Below are 18798 nucleotides of genomic sequence, written 5' to 3' on the forward strand. Positions count from 1 at the left end.
ATTACATTCCTTGAAACATCTCAAGAATTTCTTATTTTTTATTCTCAGAATTAGTATTACTTTTGATCTTTAGTACTTCTCACCTAAGGACAACTGTTCCCACACCAGTGAGATGAATCCATGCACACAGACATGAGGATCTTTTGTATGGCACAAAAATGGTGTAGTGTTAAGCACAAGTAAATTAAAGCTTTTGCATGAGTAAGACTTTACCAACTATTTGAATGAATTTCACCATAGCCACCACTGTTCTCTCTATTTTTAGCACTGTTTATGTCCTCACTCCTCATGCACCACAGCAATGTCACTCCTAGAAGTCATTATTACAGCTGACACATGAAATTATGGCTGATTGATTCAGCCAAATCATTGTAAGCTTGTTTAAGAGCATTAAAAAAGCTTTGTATTGATTTAGCAATAGAAGGTACTTTTAATCAGATTAAAGAGCATCGTACAAGGTGGTTGTATCCATTTCCCTGATCAGTTTAGCAGGAGATCCAGTGAGATTGATGCATCAGCCTAACTGGATCACTGGCTAAACTGATCAGGGAAATTGATCCCTCCAGGTGCACAAAAAGCATGTGAAATGCACAACTTGCTTCACAGGTAAGAAACAGTTCCCATAAGATATTTCTCCATTTCTCACAGTTTTATATGCATCCTCTCCATGTCTCAGCTTCCCTGTATTTTATAGGGCTGCCATATTTACTTCCCAAATTTCATGGACAGCACGATGTGAGTGGATGCTCTCTGGTTTTTCCAGTATTTTGAGACCTACTGCACACAAAGTGCTCTGATGATTGGTGTGTGTACCATAAATCTGTCACCTCCTGAACGTATCAGACTCACTATGCACCATCTATCAAACTTCCAAGCAGGCTCACACTTCCAGCATGGGCATTTCAGCTGCAGAAGTACTCAGAGATTCCTACGCAGGCCAGACAAATGTCCTCAAGTGTCCCTTTTAGACAAAATTTCTGACCAGGGAAATGGAATTTATATGGAAACCTTGAGGTGTATTTCAGCCCTGCTGTAGCCAGTGTTGCAGTTCTCACAGTTAGAGGTGATTTTACCCCAGCAATCCCAAAGGGGTAAGAACAAGAGGAAAGCACAGCAGGTGAAAATCAGGATCTTTGTATTAACAAATACATGACCTACACAGCTCTACTTGCAATTTTCCCAAACTGTAAGAGAACTCAGGCAAACCTCAGTGTCAAGCCCTGCAGGCTTGGCTTGGTCACTCTGCTCTGTTCCCTGTAAGGGTTCCCAGGAAACTCTCAGGAATCAGGAAAACAAGGCCTTGTTGCTATCTGCAAATTCCTGATCTGTGTATTCTCAGCATCGACAACACAAAATTTGTAATGTGGCACAAGTGGGGGAAGTAGATCCTTAATGGTTAATAACTCAGGATTTGTCACTTAGCTCTCTTCAGGAGATTGCCCAGGAACCCATTGTTTCATCTTCCAGCTGTTTCCCATCAAATTGCTATTAAATTATTCATAAATTATTACATTGTTTCTTCACATCCCTGCAATACTAATTTTAACAGTTTTAAAGCTACTCTAATACCAGCATTCAGATTTCAAAAAGGCAAATGGCAGTAAAATACACTGTACAGGTTAGAAAATTCAAATTTAAGAGAAGTTTTCCCTCTCTAATATGAACTCTGAAGCACTCCTGTAAGACAGCAATATCCCATCACCATAATTTGCTAGCACATCTATCCCTTTGAACACATGAAAATGTAATGCACAGTTAAAAACTAACTAGCAACATCCCTGGCATTTCAACAGCTTTCCAATAAATGAGACAAGATTTAATCCACATTTTTTAATGTTACAGCCAAGCCCTTCAGGTCTCTGAATGAAACTGTGCAGATAAAAACATGGGCTGGCTTCATAACTGTTTCAGAAAAGGATAAATGAGCACACCTTGAGATAATAACTAATCAAAATGCAAGTACTGTGTCATTAGGGGTGAGCTGCTAATTAGTAAAAAATAAATTAAATTGTCATTGTTGGCTAAAAAATAATGAAAAGAAAAAACAATATCTAGAAATTTATTGTGAGGAAAATAGTACTAAGCATAACTCTGTAACAAACCCCACAGATTCTAATTTTAAAAGAAAAAAACCTCAGAATTCATTAAGTTAGTGCACTCAAGTAAACATAATTGAAAGATGAACATTCCTTTTTCCAAAATGTATCATGGAAATGAATAGCGTGAAGGAAGCTCAGACATTCTGCACATCCAGCCCCTTATGCTGCACCAGGACCATTAAAACCACATGAATTATTTTGTCAAACTGCTTCAGAAGTTCAGAGACAGTCTTAAAATAGTAATTTATCTCAAACTTAGTATGAACACGACTACTTTATTCTCTTTAAACCTTAATTAGTGTACTTAAAATGTAAGCTGTGTTATCAAATATAATTAATCATATTTTAGGGTGGGTGTATTTTGAGCTTTACACTGACTCACATTCTGCTGCTTGGTATAATCTTGTGCCCGTCTCTAAACCAAGTCACTTGGGGCCTCGGGTGGCTGAGGATGTGTGGGAAGTTCAGAACAGCAGCTTGTCCTTCAGTCACTGTTTTTCTCTGGTCTGTGTCCATGAAATCTCCCATGTCTGCAAAAAATAATAAAAAAAATAAAAATTAAAAGAGAAGTTTTGCCTTTCTCCCCATTTCTTTTCAGGAGACAGAGAAATCACCATGTTTCCCACTGTGGAGGGATAGAATGTAAGAAAATAAAGATATAAGAATAAGAATAAGAATAAGAATAAGAATAAGAGGAAGAGGAAAAAGAAGAAGAAGAAGAAGAAGAAGAAGAATAGGAATAAGAGTAAGAGGAAGAAGAAGAAGAGGAAGAAGAGGAAGAAGAGGAAGAAGAGGAAGAGGAGGAAGAAGGAGAAGGAAAAGGAGAAGAAGAAGAAGAAGAAGAAGAAGAATAAGAAGAAGAAGAAGAAGAAGAAGAAGAAGAATAGGAATAAGATTAAGAGGAAGAAGAAGAAGAGGAAGAAGAGGAAGAAGAGGAAGAAGAGGAAGAAGAGGAAGAGGAGGAAGAAGGAGAAGAAGAAGAAGAAGAAGAAGAAGAAGAGGAAGAAGAGGAAGAGGAGGAAGAAGGAGAAGAAGAAGAAGAAGAAGAAGAAGAAGAAGAGTAAGAGGAAGAAGAAGAAGAGGAAGAAGAGGAAGAGGAGGAAGAAGGAGAAGGAGAAGGAGAAGAAGAAGAAGAAGAAGAAGAAGAAGAAGAAGAAGAAGAAGAAGAAGAAGAAGAAGAAGAAGAAGAAGAAGAAGAAGAAACTTTGGTTGGAGGCTTTTTGAGACAAATTCTTAACAATAAAAAAGAAACTCCTGCAATTCAAAGGGATGCTCGTGGTGTAAATAAATGTGTCCATTTTTTGGTGATGATTTTGTTTTTTATCCACAGCTACACAAGCAGACAAGCAGCTCTTCCACTGCAGCCAGGCCAACAGAGTCAGACCCAGGCAAGGATCCCAGAATGATCTGGAATCCCAGTGTCGTGCTGGGGGCTGTCAGCTCTCCTGGCACGACATTTCAAGGCCAATAGTGCATCCCTAGTGTTGGAGAGCAGCTTTTAACAAAAGTTCTAATGGAAGAAATGATGCAGAACCCCTGCCTCTGAGGGTTTTATTTCACAGGCAAGTTCAGGTATCTGGGGAGACCTTGGAGAAATTCAGTGAGGGTTTTTTTCTTGTTTTTCCATTGCATTTTTTACTGCATTCTTATCCACTAAAATGAACAGGGCTGCAGGCTCTTACTTCTTCACCCTCCAAAGAACTTCTCTGCATTTTAATTTGATTTAAACTAGGAAACTGACACACATACAACAGAGAACTATTCCAGCTTCTATCACTGAATTCCCTTTTTTTTTAAGGACAATAGGGTTCTCTACAAGTTCTGTGCTGCAGAGAGGGATGCAAAGGACACAGAAAAGAAATGACTACTATCAGGTCTGTGAATGGCAGGAGATGAGAAGAGACAGAACAGGAGCAGAAATTTAAAACACATGGTATTTTAAAGAAGCTTTTGTGATTTTCAAGTTATTTATTCAGACATAATCAGCATTGTACTTCCTCTGCTGCTCCAGATTCCTTACAACTGTAATCAGATCAGCTACTTGAAAAGAAATTTCAAACTGCGGAGGTGGATCTAATTAACTTCACTGTCGTGTGATTATTTTAGTTTTCACAATACAGGAGTTTTTAAGCCCATCCTGTAATTAAGATTTACTCAGCAGTTTTCTCACAAATATCTGTTCCCATTCAGTTAAGTAATATGTTAGCATGTGTTGAAATATTTTTTAAATTATTTAACAAGTTCCCTGCTACTTCAGCTATCTAGGACATGGAAAATACCTCAGATCTTTCTCAGTGCCATTATAATTACACCTTTCAATTTTTCACTAGAGATCTTGAGTTGAAGTGTATTGGGAAGCATCCTCTACTCACTGGCAAAAATAGGTAATTTCCTGTGAATCCTTCTGAGTTAAAAGACTAACATTTCAATCCCCAGAAGTTTTGATGAGTTGCTAAGATGATTTTAGGAACCCCTTGGAATGTTCCTTTCTGATATGTTTTGAAGAACCAAAAAACAATATATGATAAAATATCAGGAACTTCACTACATCCACACAGCTTAAATCAATTAATTTATATAAAACCATTAAAACACAGAAAACAATCACATGGCAGCAGTAGCTACCCTGAGTGAAGGGGAAAGAGGATATTTAAAAGTTGTAGAGCACTTTAATCTGCAGGAATAAAGTGCAAATGTGACTGGCAATTTCACTACAGAAGCCATTGATGTCACAAAGGCTCAAGACCAAAGGTCTTCCAAGCCACACAGGGTCTGGTTTGCTCTGCCTCTGTCTTTATCAGTGAAAAGAAATGAATAAATGAATTAATACATAGACTGCTTAATTCAGACAGATTTAAGAGAGAATCTTTTTGCCTCCTTCAGCAATCCAGATCAAGAAATTAAATGGGGGGAAAACTAAAACTGAAGAAAAGCAAACAATTGCATTTCTTACTGTCTCCAGAACAGCCAAACACACACAAACCAGCCTGGAGGGACAAAACCCTGCACTGCAAAACTTCCCCCCCTTCAGAGGGGAATAAAGTTGTCATTTCAGGAGACAGAATTTTTCAGCCACAGCAGCATCAGGGAAAAGCATTCCTGTGTCTGCTTCTCACTATTGTTCCCACCAGGACTTCCTGAGGAATTGCTCCCTGCACTGTGCCAGTGCAACTGCTTGCACAGCTGGGCAGGGAGGAGTTGGGAGACAACTTTACCAGCCCAACAAAAGAACTGTTGCTCTTTTAGAAATTTTGGAGCTGTCTCCTAGCCCACAGCTGCTCAAACACATTCTCCTGCTGAGCCTAAAGGGCAGTGAGCTCCACTGCAATCCAGGAGTGGGAATGATCATTGGGATGCAGGAAGAAATGGGCACATTTTTCCCTGGGACTGCTACCAAAGCCTTGGTCCCCTGAAACCACACCTGGAGATGCAGCTCCAGAGGAATCCAGGCTCCTCCAAAGGCTCAGTGCTGCTCAAGAAGAGGAACCTCACCCTCCCCTTCCCCTCTAACCCCCTGCTTGCCCCACACCTCACTCAAAGTTCTGTTCACTCACAGCAGCTTGCAGTAGATCCTCTGTGACCTGACAGAATTCACTAAATTTTCAGAGGAGTATTTGGAAAAATACTTGCAAGGGTCTGAGCCAGGTCAGAGTGAGCCCATGGTCAGTAGACAGCAGGGGCACAAGGGCTGGCAGAGGTCAGGGAAGGAAAACCCCATTTTAGCAGCAGTTTATTTTTACTTTAGCTCCCAGCAGCTCTGAAACAATAGGGAGACCAAACATCAAATTACTGATATCATTGACATTACAGATATAGTAACAAAATCTACTGTATGGAGTAAACTGATGAACATGATACCAAAACTTACATAATGCCATTTGCAACTGGTTTTATTTTAAAACACAGGAAATTCCATGTAATTTCCCTTATTGACATACTGATTAACTTGAATCAGTTCCTTCAAATTGGGTGTCTAATAAATAATTCAATTTCTCTAAATTCTGCTTATCAACTGACATTTACTACTACTGAATTTCCAGTTACCAACCCTGACGAGGAGGAATTTGATCCAGTATGAGACTTCTTAGGCACAGCACACAAATCTGTCTCTTAAAGTTTCTTTTATGCTTTTACTTTGGAAAAAGAATTAGGCCTAATTTTGTTATTATTTCCAAAAAGGTTACTTGAATTTTATTTTCTATAGGTTAACTGAAAAAAAGGAAATCAAAGATTTGTGATCATTTCTTGTGTCACGTTCATTAGCACAAACACCTGAGAAAACTAACTTAACCTTTCCAAATGGCAGCTGGATTTCAAAAATTCTGCAAAGTCCAAACTGACGTGGGGCAAACACACTGAGGGGGATTGATTCAGAAAGGTGTTGAGAACAGAATTTTAAAGTTTTGTTGTAAAACTGGTGATTTTGTACCACAAGGACTACAATGTGAAATCCTCCTGGTGCTATTCCACCATCCCCTTCCCTTTAGATGCTGCTGTTTTCCTCTAGAATTTTTATTCTTGTTGCTGCTGTTGTTTTGGTTGTTTTGATTGTTTTGACAGTTTTCTGCGTGGCCTTCCTTAATTCCATAAAGTGCAACAGTTCTCTCATGCTACAGATATCTCCAAACAATCTCACTTTCATGGCTTTGAACAGCTCAAAGACTGTGTTGCACTGCTCTGAGCTGCTTCCAGATGATAACCGAACTATGAAATTCTTGAGGCAGTAATTGAAAAAATTTGTTAAGCCTGATATTTAACACCTGTTCAGCCTGACAAATGTCATCATACATCAGGTTTTTTACCCCAAAAGAAGCTAATGAGTCACAGAGTGACCCATACTCAGACATACATGCCACTTGGACTTGAGATCTCCTCTGCAGCAGTGCCCCCATCCTGTTCCTCACGATGCACTGGTAGAAGCCAGCATCAGCCCTCTGCAGAGCTGGGATGATGTACCTGCAGGGCAAAAGGCACAATTAGAGAGCACTTCTTCCTGGTTTGCTCTTTGTCTTAAATGCTTATTGTATTTTTTTCTTACAAACAGCATTCTTGTGTAACTCAGGTCTTTGGTTACAGTATTGTCTGTTATATACAGGTTTTTTAAAAGCAGCTGACACGAAATGCATGAAAATACCTTTCAGTCTTCAGTTCTGCCTATGATAAATGCCAAGTATATAAAAAAATTCACATGAAAGATGGACTTAAATTTTTTCCCTAGTTTTCCCTACATACATTCATAAGGCAGAGCAGGTAATCAGTTCAGAGAAGCCACAGGAAGCTTAAGTGTAGGTATTAGGAAGACCTGCAAGAAGTATCAAAGCTTTCCAATGAAAGCTCCACTGTGTGACCACTGAAACTCTGGAAGTGCCACCTTGTGCTGTACTTTGTGTTTGCTCTGCCCTTCAAACACACACTCAGTCCACTAATCTCACCTTCCTCATTCAGCTACATCTGATTGCTCAACATGAAAATGAGCTGATAGGCACAGTTTTAATGGGAATAAAACACATGAATAATAGAGATAATCCTGCATTAAACAAACATTAATCACAAGTGCATATTCCCCCAGTCACCTTCAGGAGATATTATGGCAGGATTAATGAAAGTCTTTATGGAAGATAAGAAAAAGGAAAACTGCTGAATTTTAATCTTCTAAATTTCATTCCACTAAAAGAAAACATTTCTTCTTGGACTCAAATATATTGTACACACCCACGTGCAGAGCTTAATGCCTGAACAGGATCAGGGAGCATAAAACAAAAAGAGGCAGAAGATTATGGTGTCATCACAAAACACACCCCAGCAACTGGGTTACACCAACAAACACAGGGGCCTAAACCACAGCCCAACACTGTGGGCAAGCTTCACACATCCCTGGGGTTTCCAGGAGGCCCTGGAGAAGTGCTGTGACTCCTGTGACCTCCTCAGGTCACTGCTGTGACCTGCCCAGGAGCCACCAGCACATTCCCTCCCATGGCTGTGGCAGGAAGCAAAGGAGGATTCCAACCTGTGCTCTTTCTGGGAGCCACAGCAGCCCCAGCACACAAACAGGGACTCTGAAGCAGGAAAGTTGCTGCCTCTTGCCTGATGAGCCTCACCATGGGGAACAGAGTGAGAGAGCAGTGAAAATACAAAGAGAGAAATCAATAGGACAGGAGGCTTCTCTAGACCCTTACAAAATCATTTCCTGCTCTGCCAGGAAGAAGATTGTTGTAAAACATCATTAAAAAAAAACCGAAAAAACTGAAGATTCTGACAAATACTGAAAATTAATTTTTACGGTTCTTTTTACCCAACAGTTATACAACAACAGTCTTTCTTTCTCCCATAAAGATTTAGTGTCCTGCTTGGCTAATACCTTGTCTATTAAATAAAGCCAAAATTAAAGGCCTCTTTCCTGAGTATTCATCTGTACCAGGACAGTAATGCAGATTTAGTTTTGCTGCCACCAGGACAAAACAAATCAATTAGATCCGAAGTGCCCTACTTTGGTTTTCTTTTCTGACTTATTAAAGTTTCTGCAGGAAACATTCTTAACATGTTGCCTGAAGAAATGAAAATCTTTTAAAAATTTACAGTGAAAATCCCATCTACTTTGGAAATTCCAAGGCAGCCAAAACCTAGAGCAGCTGGATTCTCAGTGGACCAACTGGGTATAACGTGCAGGTACAGCAAGCAAAATTAGAAGAATTAAATAACAAATGTGGAAAAAAGAGATAGGACGTGTGTTAATACTGTTTGAGACTAACTTGAAAATTGCAAACCTGGGCAAGGGATAAATATTAATGGAATTTCTGATTCTGTGTTTACAATTTTAAGCAATCTTTATGCACCTCATATGTCTTATTATTGTTTTAAAACCTACTTTTCTATTGACCTAACAGCCTTGATACTGCTTTTTGTGCTATGCTTTTCCCATTCCACTTGTTTTCTGACTGGCACGAAGAGATATAAATAGGCTTTCTAAGTTCTAAATAAGACTTTCTTTCCCTGAATGAACTGAAATCAAAGGTTAATGCAATTCCTTTCAGTGACAACACAGAATTTTGCTTTATTTTTGTCCACGCTCAAACTTTGAAGACAGATCTTCCCATTGTAGAGATGTGTCATGGTTTTGTATGGAAGCTCCTTGATGTTCCTGGGGATGTCTGCAAGGACTTTGGAAAGTCAGCTCTGACTTTTCCCTCATTTTAAATGGCACAGCCAAGCAGAACCTGGAGTTTGGGAAGGTTCTGCAGAGAGATGGGAGGTGACAAGCGGAAAAGAGAAGCTTCAAGGGGAGTCTCCCCGAGCCTGATGTGCTCCATCACCCCTCTGCAAAGAGCTCCAGGAGGGAGTGGCATCAGCCACTTAAGGAGAAATCCCAGCCAACACTTACAGTTCACTCCTAATCTAAAATTTAAACCCTCATTTGAATTTTAAATGCCCTAAGAGTTGAAAGTGAAGCTATAGGCTATGGGATTTAATAGTCATAATTATGGATACAGAATTAAAGCTAAGTGTATTTTATTAGAAATTCATGTTGCTTTTTATCTACCCAAGCTTTTTAACAAAAGACTTATGGATCATCTGATCTAACTTTTAAAATACAGAGGAAAACTGAAATGTATCCATTGTTAAAACATAATAATCAGATACCTTAAAGTACTTTGGTTGAAAGTGTATGGCTGCTTAGACATGACCTTAGTTTCTTAAATTCCAATAAATCAATATCTTCAAGCCACAAAAACAAATATGACAGACACACCTGATCCAGAACTTAATTCAAAAGAAAACAAAGGGAAGAAAAAAAAGAAAACAGAAAAAAGACACTGCCTGAACATTAAAGTCTCTTAACCTATAGACACGACTGAAATTGCTCCTGCAGTCAGCAGCATTGATTTGTTATCATAAGGTGGATCTCAGATCACAAAGAATTTCTAAGGTTGTTTTATAAATACTTAACACAAAGTGGTGCATGCACAGTCACTGTAAATGCTGGGCTGTGCACACAACCAGCCTCATTAGACAAAGAGGAGCTGCTCACTCAGGGTCACCAATGTCACAATGCAAAGGCTCCAATTAGTTCTTTACTCACTTGGGCTGTTATAATAATATATTTCAGCCTGTTACAATATAGACATTACTTTAACTGAGACACACTAAGTAATATCAATTACCAAAAAATCTTTGATTGATGATTCAAATTGCAGCAGAAGTCACTTACTCAGGAAGATTCGTGCATTTAAACAGGCTATTTACCCAAGAGAACTGCACAGCAAACTGTTATGGGGTCAAAGGTTACATTTTGCAACTGCAATTTTTATGTCTGAGCATATCTTTTCCTTGCTTTCATTCATCCTAATGCACCTATGTCATTTTTTGGAAGCTTAAAGCTTTGCATTTCTACAGAATCAAAATCCTGTTTAGCTGATCTCTGGCTGTGGTGTAGCAGTAGGAGGGATGCAATTTCTAAATTAATATTTTCTATCAATATTATTATCATAAACCAGCAGCTTCCTCTGTGCCAGATCTTTTAATGAGAAATAGAAATAACAATATAAAAAATGCAGAATTAATAAATATGGTTGGAATCATGACCTGACATTCACAAGAACAAATTAAATGCAATATAAGAAACAAGGGACTGACTGTAGGTATGTGCACACACAGCTTGGGAAAGGTGTTCTAATAACTGACTCACACTGCCATACACTGTAAAATTCCAATTTTGTGTTGGGATGTCCACTTGTTTAAGAAATACCACAGCACTCAGGTCTTATTTCAAAATGTCACACATTCTTACCCAGGTTTCTCCTAATACCATGAAATGTCATCTCCCAGTGCCTAGCACACCTACAGGGCTGGAGTTGTAACCTTTGCTTGCTGCTCATTCCATGTTCATGTGTTTGTCCTCCCACACCGTTTTTCCTCCCCCTCTCTCAGCATCTCACATGGTCAAGGGCTGCTTCCAGCTCCTTCCACCCAGCCACTACAACTGACTCTGCTGTCATTGATCAAAACAAGTGGCATTTGCACAAAGCCATGCTCAAACATTCTGTGATTTGTTGTGCTATTAGAGATCTTTTCATTTTCTAGAAAGCATTCACAAATCTTCTCTTATGTGTGTGCAGCTCATAATCCACATCCCAAAGGCTCGAAAGCAGCAACCATGAATAGATGCAGGGACTCAGGACTCCAAATCAAATCTTGCATTTTTAGGTAACTTCATATAGAACTAAATGCTTGGGTTTAAACAGTTGCTAAATACTTGAAATGCTAAATGACTCCCACAAGTTTTAAAAAGTTTTTTAAGGGAATTTTTCCCCTACTGCTCTGTAAATGTAAACAATATCAAAAACTGTACTAGTGCTAGGTTAAAATTTTGAAAATCTTTGAGAAAAGTAATCATGTATTACCTTGTGTAACAATATAGAAATTTATATCATTATCTGCATTATCTGCATACCAACTCATACTGTAATTTCTATCTATAGTGATGGAGCATAACTTTTCCCTACCTTGTGTCCCAAAAATGCAGTATTTAGCTTGGTTTTCAAAAGGTACAGGTGTTGTACCTGGGCTCTCTCTGTCACACACCCACCCCTCACAACATCTAAACTCATCTGGCAAATTCTACAAAATTAAAAAGCACCAAATAAGTCGCATAAAAATTAAATTTCCGTAAGGGTACAGAAATTTCTGTTTGCATGGAGAAAACCCAGTCAATCCTCCCACATGAGAGAAAAGCAGACAAAACTTGGCTGTCTGGCACGTTGGTACTTGGCCAGTCATGTGCTGCCTATCAGCAGCAATGAGCTCTGATAAGCCAGGCTGTGGTTTAGCTCCTGTTTGATGGAATGTCTGTGGGATGGGGAGGGAGGTCCTGGGGGCAAACTGCACAATCATTAAAGGACAGTTTGTTAAACTATCAGCTCCCTTTTGGAATTGCTAGAATTGAAACAGAAAGTGTTTTGTGGAATTGAAGACAGACCACATTCCTCTAGATCTGATGGAGACGGACAGTCCCAGCGAGCTTGGCTCTGTTCAAGGATGAGTTCACACATTATGTGTAACATTTAGCTAAGGAATGTGTCTCCTATTTATCACAAACACAGGTAAAAGTTACATCTCCAGCAAAAGGCACTTCTGCTACTTAAAATTTCCATGTTAGGACCCATGTTTGGAAGCGTTAAATCTCATTTTTAGCAATGGAATCTCATCTGTTTACAAAACCTACTCTTCTTTCATAATGAACCCCCAAGTCCCTGTGTCTGTATCTACAAAGCTCTTTGAGGCATTGGGAAACTGAGGGGGTGGGGTTTGGTTTGGGGTTGTTTTTTGCAATTCCACTTGCAGAGGTGATTATATGGATGTTATTTACTTGTATTCACTGGAGTAGGAGGTGATTTCACTGTCGTTGTGCAACCACTTGAATTCCAAGGGCCAGCTGCCTTCGGCAAGGCACGTAAGGACCAGTCTGTTTCCTTCCAGGTGGATCTGGGGCAAGCCCGGTTCTGTCTTGAAGAATGGTGCAACATCCCCTGAAATACAAAGGAAAAAAGTGGGTTTGGAGGCTATTTAGGAAAATATAGGAGAAACTACTGATATTTAACTAATTTGTCCTCAACATCGTCATGGTAAAACAAGAAACAACACGATTCAGTTAAGGCTTGCACTGGTGCATTCATAACTAAGCTTTATCTTTAGGGGCAGAATTACCAAGATCTTGATAAACTTTGTCCTTGCCCACTCAGACAAGCTTTTGTCCATGTTTACTCTTTCTCCAGATGAGAATTTCAACATTGTCTGCTGTGGCAGGAAGTGAACAACCCTATTGGCTTTTTTCCCCCTTCTCCTTTCTGAGGATTAAATCCACTCAAAGCTTTTTTTTTTTTTATCCTTTTTTTTTAAAAGTTTCTTGAATAGAAACCAGAAGTGTAATCTTGGATAGAAATGATTATCACAGCAGGAAAAGTCTCAGGGTAAATGAAGATTCTTGATAGGGAAAAGAATTTAGAAAAAAACACCTCACAAGTTTAATGTATTTTTCAATGTTCTTGCAAACCAACAGGTGTTAAATTATATTACCTGAAGCCACTAACAGATTTTTGAATTAGGGTACTTCAGTAATATGCAAGGGTCACTTGTAATCTCAAACTTTTGAGTATCAAAAATAAAACACTCCAAGCAGCAAAATTCTTGATGGGTAAATTGCCAAAGCTCTTCTCAAATACAGATTGATTCTGAGTCCACACCTGCTGGAGATCTACCCCCATCACCTCTGGAAGATGAAGGCTTTTCACACTTTACTTGTCAAATTTCTACTTGTAACTCTAAAGGAACTACAGGTTTAATTTTAGAAATACCTTCTATAACCAAAATTAGCACAGAATGGCCTGGGTTGGAAGGGATGTTACAACTCATCCAGTTCCAACCCCTCCCATGGGCAGGGACACCTTCCACTAGACCAGCTTGCTCCATCCAACCTGGCCTGGAACACTTTCAGGATTTTATGATTACACACAAAACAGAGGAGTTATATTCAAAGTCAAAAAATTTTATATAACATATTAATAATACTGAATAAGTAGACAATGCTTCTTTAAAGTGTGCAGGGTGTGTGTGTGTACTTTCTATATAAAATACAGAAAAAATCCCAAGATACATAAATGTTGTCCCAGTGCACGTAATGGTTCAGTTGAACTTCAAACCTTCCTTTAAACATTTATTTTACACAAAAATCTCAGGAATTTTTTTACTTGGAATTTTATATTTAAATAATTATATTTCATTTTTATACTTGGCATTTTATATATACTCAGGCATTTTATATTTAACGAGTTTAACCTATTTTTTTTACAGTTTGGAGTGCCCTCATGTGCTGTTCAAGGCTGGAATTTTTGAGCCCAGAGGTTCCAGAATCACTGACAGCACCAGGAGAGCCCCAGGAGCTCGGGCCAAGGGGTGCTGGTGGTGGCTTCCCAGTGACCCTGGTGTTGCCCTGGGGCTCACAGCCCAGCCTGGGGATTGCCAAAGGCTCCAAGCCTTTATCTTTCCCTGTGCTCAGGGGATGTTTCTGAGTGCAGAGCACGTGGCAGCACAGGCTCGTTATCACTGAAGGGTCAGAGCTGGGCTCCAGCTGAGCGTGGCCAGGCAGCCCCAGGCCCACTGGTGCCAAATATCTCCTGCAATGGGCCATAAATCAACCACAGCTCCCCACTCATCTGATGCTTTGGATTGACAAATTCTCTCCTGAGTTTTTAGAATTTAACTTCAGGAACACAGTCATTTGTGAAGAAAGAAAAACCACATAATCTTAAAGCAATGCTTATAAACTATCATACAAAATCCAATCTAACAAACTGAATTAAAAGCTGTATTTGGGGTAGGGCCCTTTTCAGATTTGTAGCATTTTAAATAACCTGTCTTTCAAAGAAACTGATTTGTGATGAGTGCAGATCAGCAGTATCTTCTCTAAATTGGCTATATAGGAAGCTACCACAATACAACATATGAGAAAATTGGAGCAGCTCCAAACTAGCAGATATTCCCAGACAAGCCAAGGAGAGTTTTTACACTTCTCCACACTATTACATGACTGAAAATATATTCTGCAAAGCTTCTCTTTAGTTGTTGTTTTAATGACTGCAATTATTGTGAAATCATCTTATCCCAATTCTCATTGTCTTCTAACTAGTAAAACCAACCAATATTCTAAATGTTATAAAGAAAAATTTAAGTTGAAGTTAGAGGATGTTCCTGTGAAATACAGTTATTTTACCCAGCAAATTTTTACAAAGGTATTTCTAAACAAGAGAGAAAATGTTAAATCCTGTCAAAGGTATTTTGGGGAGTCTCCCAAGGGAGCTGCAGACATTCTACCCTGGTAAGATTAAAGGTGTCAGGCTTCCTCTGGAGATGGAAAAGCAGCAGCTGGGAGCAGTGCTGGTGTTCAGGGGAAGATAACAGAGCCCAGCTGCTAAAGTGAAATGATTCGTGCTGAGTCTCCTGAAAACAACACTTACCTGCTCGTGTACAGAGGCTCCTGGAATGAGTTCCCTAAACTGTTCCTCCCAAAGAAAGTTCAGAGGAATGAGTTCAGTGGAATGAGTTCCCTAAACTGTTCCTCCCAAAGAAAGTTCAGAGGAATGAGTTCAGTGGAATGAGTTCCCTAAACTGTTCCTCCCAAAGAAAGCCCAGTGGAAGTGGTGTCTGCACCAAACTGAGTCATTTGTTGATCCTTGTTTTCAGTGATTTACAGACTCAGCAGCACAACCTCCTTCATTACTTACTCTGAATTATCCACTTACTCCTAACTTATGTCTTTCCAAGAAAAAAATGATGCATTTGGAAGACAAAGTGCTGTCCACAAGTCTTCATTCAGCCCTATATTTCCTACTCAAATATTCCAAACCCAGTGATGCTGCAGCCCACTCAGAGCTACCTCCCATTTAAAGCATCACAATCAAGCTGTTATTACATGAAAATGATTCTCAAAACTCAATCCAGTTCTGTTAGAAGCTAAAATTTAATAGACCTATGGGAATATTTTTATAAAGAGTATAGCATGCTTTATAAATTACCCTAGCTCTCTGGAAGATTTACTTAAACCCTTGAAGTAATTTTATCTTCTAATCCTTTATTCCTGACTTTCTCATCAATCACATACCATCAGTTTATCAAATTCAATTATGCAATCAGAGCTCACTAAATATTCACTGAAAGCAGAAATGAAAATAAAATACAGAGCAAAAATTCCTTGCAGAGAGGCAGCTTTGATGACATTGGCATTTCTGCAGCACTGGGCTGCTCACACCTCAGGCTCAGGAACCAAGGGCTGCACCCCAGGCTTTATTTACAGCTTTAAGCTGTAATAGAAAACAGAATTTAAACCTGGACCTGCAAGGAAAGGTTTGGTTGTTATAGAGCATCCCAGGGAAACAGGAAAATTGGCAGGGAAAAAATCAAAGCTGTCTCAGAAGGGTTGTGGGAAAGAAGTAACCGGCTGAGGGATAGAAAACACAAGGGGGCAGTTAATAGGTATGAGATCCTTGCACTCAGTAATTAACTACAGAAAGGGCTCACCAGGAAGGTAACCTTGGCCAACCAAGTGTTTAGAAACCAGGAAGGCATTTTTTGTTTTATACTCTCCGAGAATGGAATAAAATACTAATGAAAAGACTATCTGAATCCTAAAACCAAAAATAATAAAATACTGCAATTATTATTGTTGGCTAGAATATTTTTCTGCCTACAAAAAAAAAAATAAAATTAAGTAAGCATTCATGTTATACACTGTTGCTTTTTCTAAATGTCTTGATACTTCCAGCCTCTCTGGCTCTTCAGCGATGCTGATTTAAAAATAAAAGTAATAGTAATTAAAGAACTTTTTGAGTTGCAAGAAGGAGCAAAGGGATAAGGTGCCAATCTGTTGGCACATGTATATTTACAGCTTCAGTAAATTTTCATTAAGTCTGCTTACCAAACTCGCCAACATCCTGACTTGTGTCCTTAAAAGGATGTTGCAGATTTATTTTTATGTAAATCTCAAGAAGAAGTAGGATTGAATATGTCAAAATTATCTGGAAATTTGCTCCACAGCATTTCTGCCTTGCTTTTCTGCACCTCCAAACTGCCTGAGTTTCATTACATTGCTGGGTTGGCCCATCCAGTTTCTTGCTTTGGTACATGCAAACCTTAGATGGGTTTTACCTCAAAATAAAGATTCAGGACTAAATTCAACGACATCCAGACAGTTTTTCTTGGACTAATGCTGACATTTAAGTGCAAAATGGTGCTGGGTCCTCTACCCAGGGCTTGTCCCAGCCCTGGCAGATGAGATGCACAAGATGCACAGCAGGAGAGCTGAAAGCTCCCTCGTGCTCTGTTCTCCCTGAAAATCACCTTTGGGCACAAATTTACAAACAGGACCTGCGAAAGGAAAAGGCAGCCTGGCTGGACAGCTTTGGAATGGCAACAAAAAAGGAGTAAACACTCATTAAATAGCCAAGGAACCCCAGTCTCATAGGGATTGTATAACTGAATGTGACTCCAGAAACAGGAGAGCACCATCTCAAGGACCTCAAACATTTCCTCTATCAAACAAATTAACAAGGCTCAGCTAACGATTCTGAACCCTTGAAGAGCTTACATTTGTAAAACACATAAAGCAAAGTCAGATCAAATAGATCTTTCAGTTACTACAAGGTCTTACAAGATCTTGAAAGCAGGTTGCACAGTCCTGTCCCTCAGGAATTAATAAATTTTAATTAAAGACAGAATTTGATCTTGAGAACCTCTACCCTGCAGAGAAAAGGAAAGTTACAGTATTCCAGAGAAGTGCCACATCACCCTCATCAGTAAAACCCACTGCAACTACCCTCTTCAAATCTCAGCTTTTTTTCTTCCAGAAAAGTTGGATACCAACAGTTACAGGCAAAATCAGGTGCCCACCTCCTGAAAAAAAGATTCTGTGGTCCTGAGCACTCAGAGGAAGGAAAAGGCAGGGAGTGCTGAGAGCAGGTTGAAAGATCCCCAGTGCCACTGCTATTTGTCTTAGTTTTGCATCTCTACTTTTAAGTCACTTTTAGGTGAGCTAATATTGAATATTAAAAGTAGATCAACATGCACATAAATCAGCAATTCAGAGCAAATACAGCTCAATCACTTAACAAATACCAGGTGAGCAGCTGCCTTTCCATCGCTCCATTGGCCCTACAGTTCAATATTGAAAAGAGAGTTTTGACTGAGATACATTTTTCAAACTCAAAAGAAAAACACAATGGGTTTATTAAGTAGCACACCTCTATTGATTTTAGCTTATTAATCTCCAGTCAAAACATGATGGACATTACTGTTTCTTCATATGCTTCCAAAGGTACGATCAGCTGACACAGGAAAATAAAAACCAGAATTATTGCTGGGGAATTCTGTGAGAAAAATGAGGTAGATAGAGATTGAATGATCAGCCCAGGAGATCAGCAATACAGAGTTGGTTTTGCTTTCATGTCTGCTAGGAAAGGAAACGTGAGCCACCTTCAGGTGGGTAAACAATGACTGCCATGGGAAGAGTATCCCAAAAGGTCTCTCTGGGACATTAAATGTGTAATACAAAAATAAAGGAAAAATGGCAGCTGGAGTCAGGAAACCCAAACTAGAGACAGGAAGAATCTTCTCAGTAATCCACAGAAATTGTTACAACTATGGACAGCAAAATCCATTCCAGACCAGACTGAAGTTCAGCTGTGAGCACAAAGAGTCGACACGAGCTGCTCTGCTCTGACAGCAAATAACTGCAACCTCCTGGGAAAATGGCTTTTCTTCCTATTCCCAAGTTGGGTATAGAAAAGGTTTTTCTCTATTTCCTTTTCAAAAGGATCTTTTAGTCTCGCTATCTCAGTTTTCTAATCTTAGAGTTTCTGATATACATGCATACATGTGCTAGCTCTGGATGCAAGTTGTATTCTCTTGTGGAAATGAACTTCAATAGATTATATGGCATATGAATTTGGAATTATAACACAGTAAATCCTGGGAAATGTACCAGAAAGTCAGATTGAACTCAGATATATTTGAATCAATCTTCTTTTGAATTCAAATATTCTAAAATGCATTGGTGAGATGCTGGTGAAGTTAGTATATGATCTATTCATAAACTGTCAACAATGTCAAACATACATTAGAGCATTCAGTCACTTCAGCTGTATTGATTTGCAGG

At 39.1% G+C, this 18798-nt stretch overlaps 1 protein-coding gene across 3 annotated transcripts in view; it reads right to left on the bottom strand.

Moving 5' to 3' along the window:
* The window catches only part of SDK1 (sidekick cell adhesion molecule 1), a 389575-nt gene that overhangs the window by 268805 nt on the left and 101972 nt on the right, over positions 1-18798 (bottom strand). For all 3 annotated transcript variants that reach the window (XM_077186853.1, XM_077186854.1, XM_054643643.2), the window contains 3 exons: positions 12463-12622; positions 6949-7055; positions 2482-2629 (listed from right to left, as the gene is read on the bottom strand). In XM_077186853.1, coding sequence (XP_077042968.1) covers positions 2482-2629; positions 6949-7055; positions 12463-12622 — 415 coding nt within the window. The remainder of the gene's footprint in view (positions 1-2481; positions 2630-6948; positions 7056-12462; positions 12623-18798) is intronic.

Source organism: Agelaius phoeniceus, chromosome 16, assembly GCF_051311805.1.
Source record: "Agelaius phoeniceus isolate bAgePho1 chromosome 16, bAgePho1.hap1, whole genome shotgun sequence".
Classification (NCBI taxonomy): Eukaryota; Metazoa; Chordata; class Aves; order Passeriformes; family Icteridae; genus Agelaius; species Agelaius phoeniceus.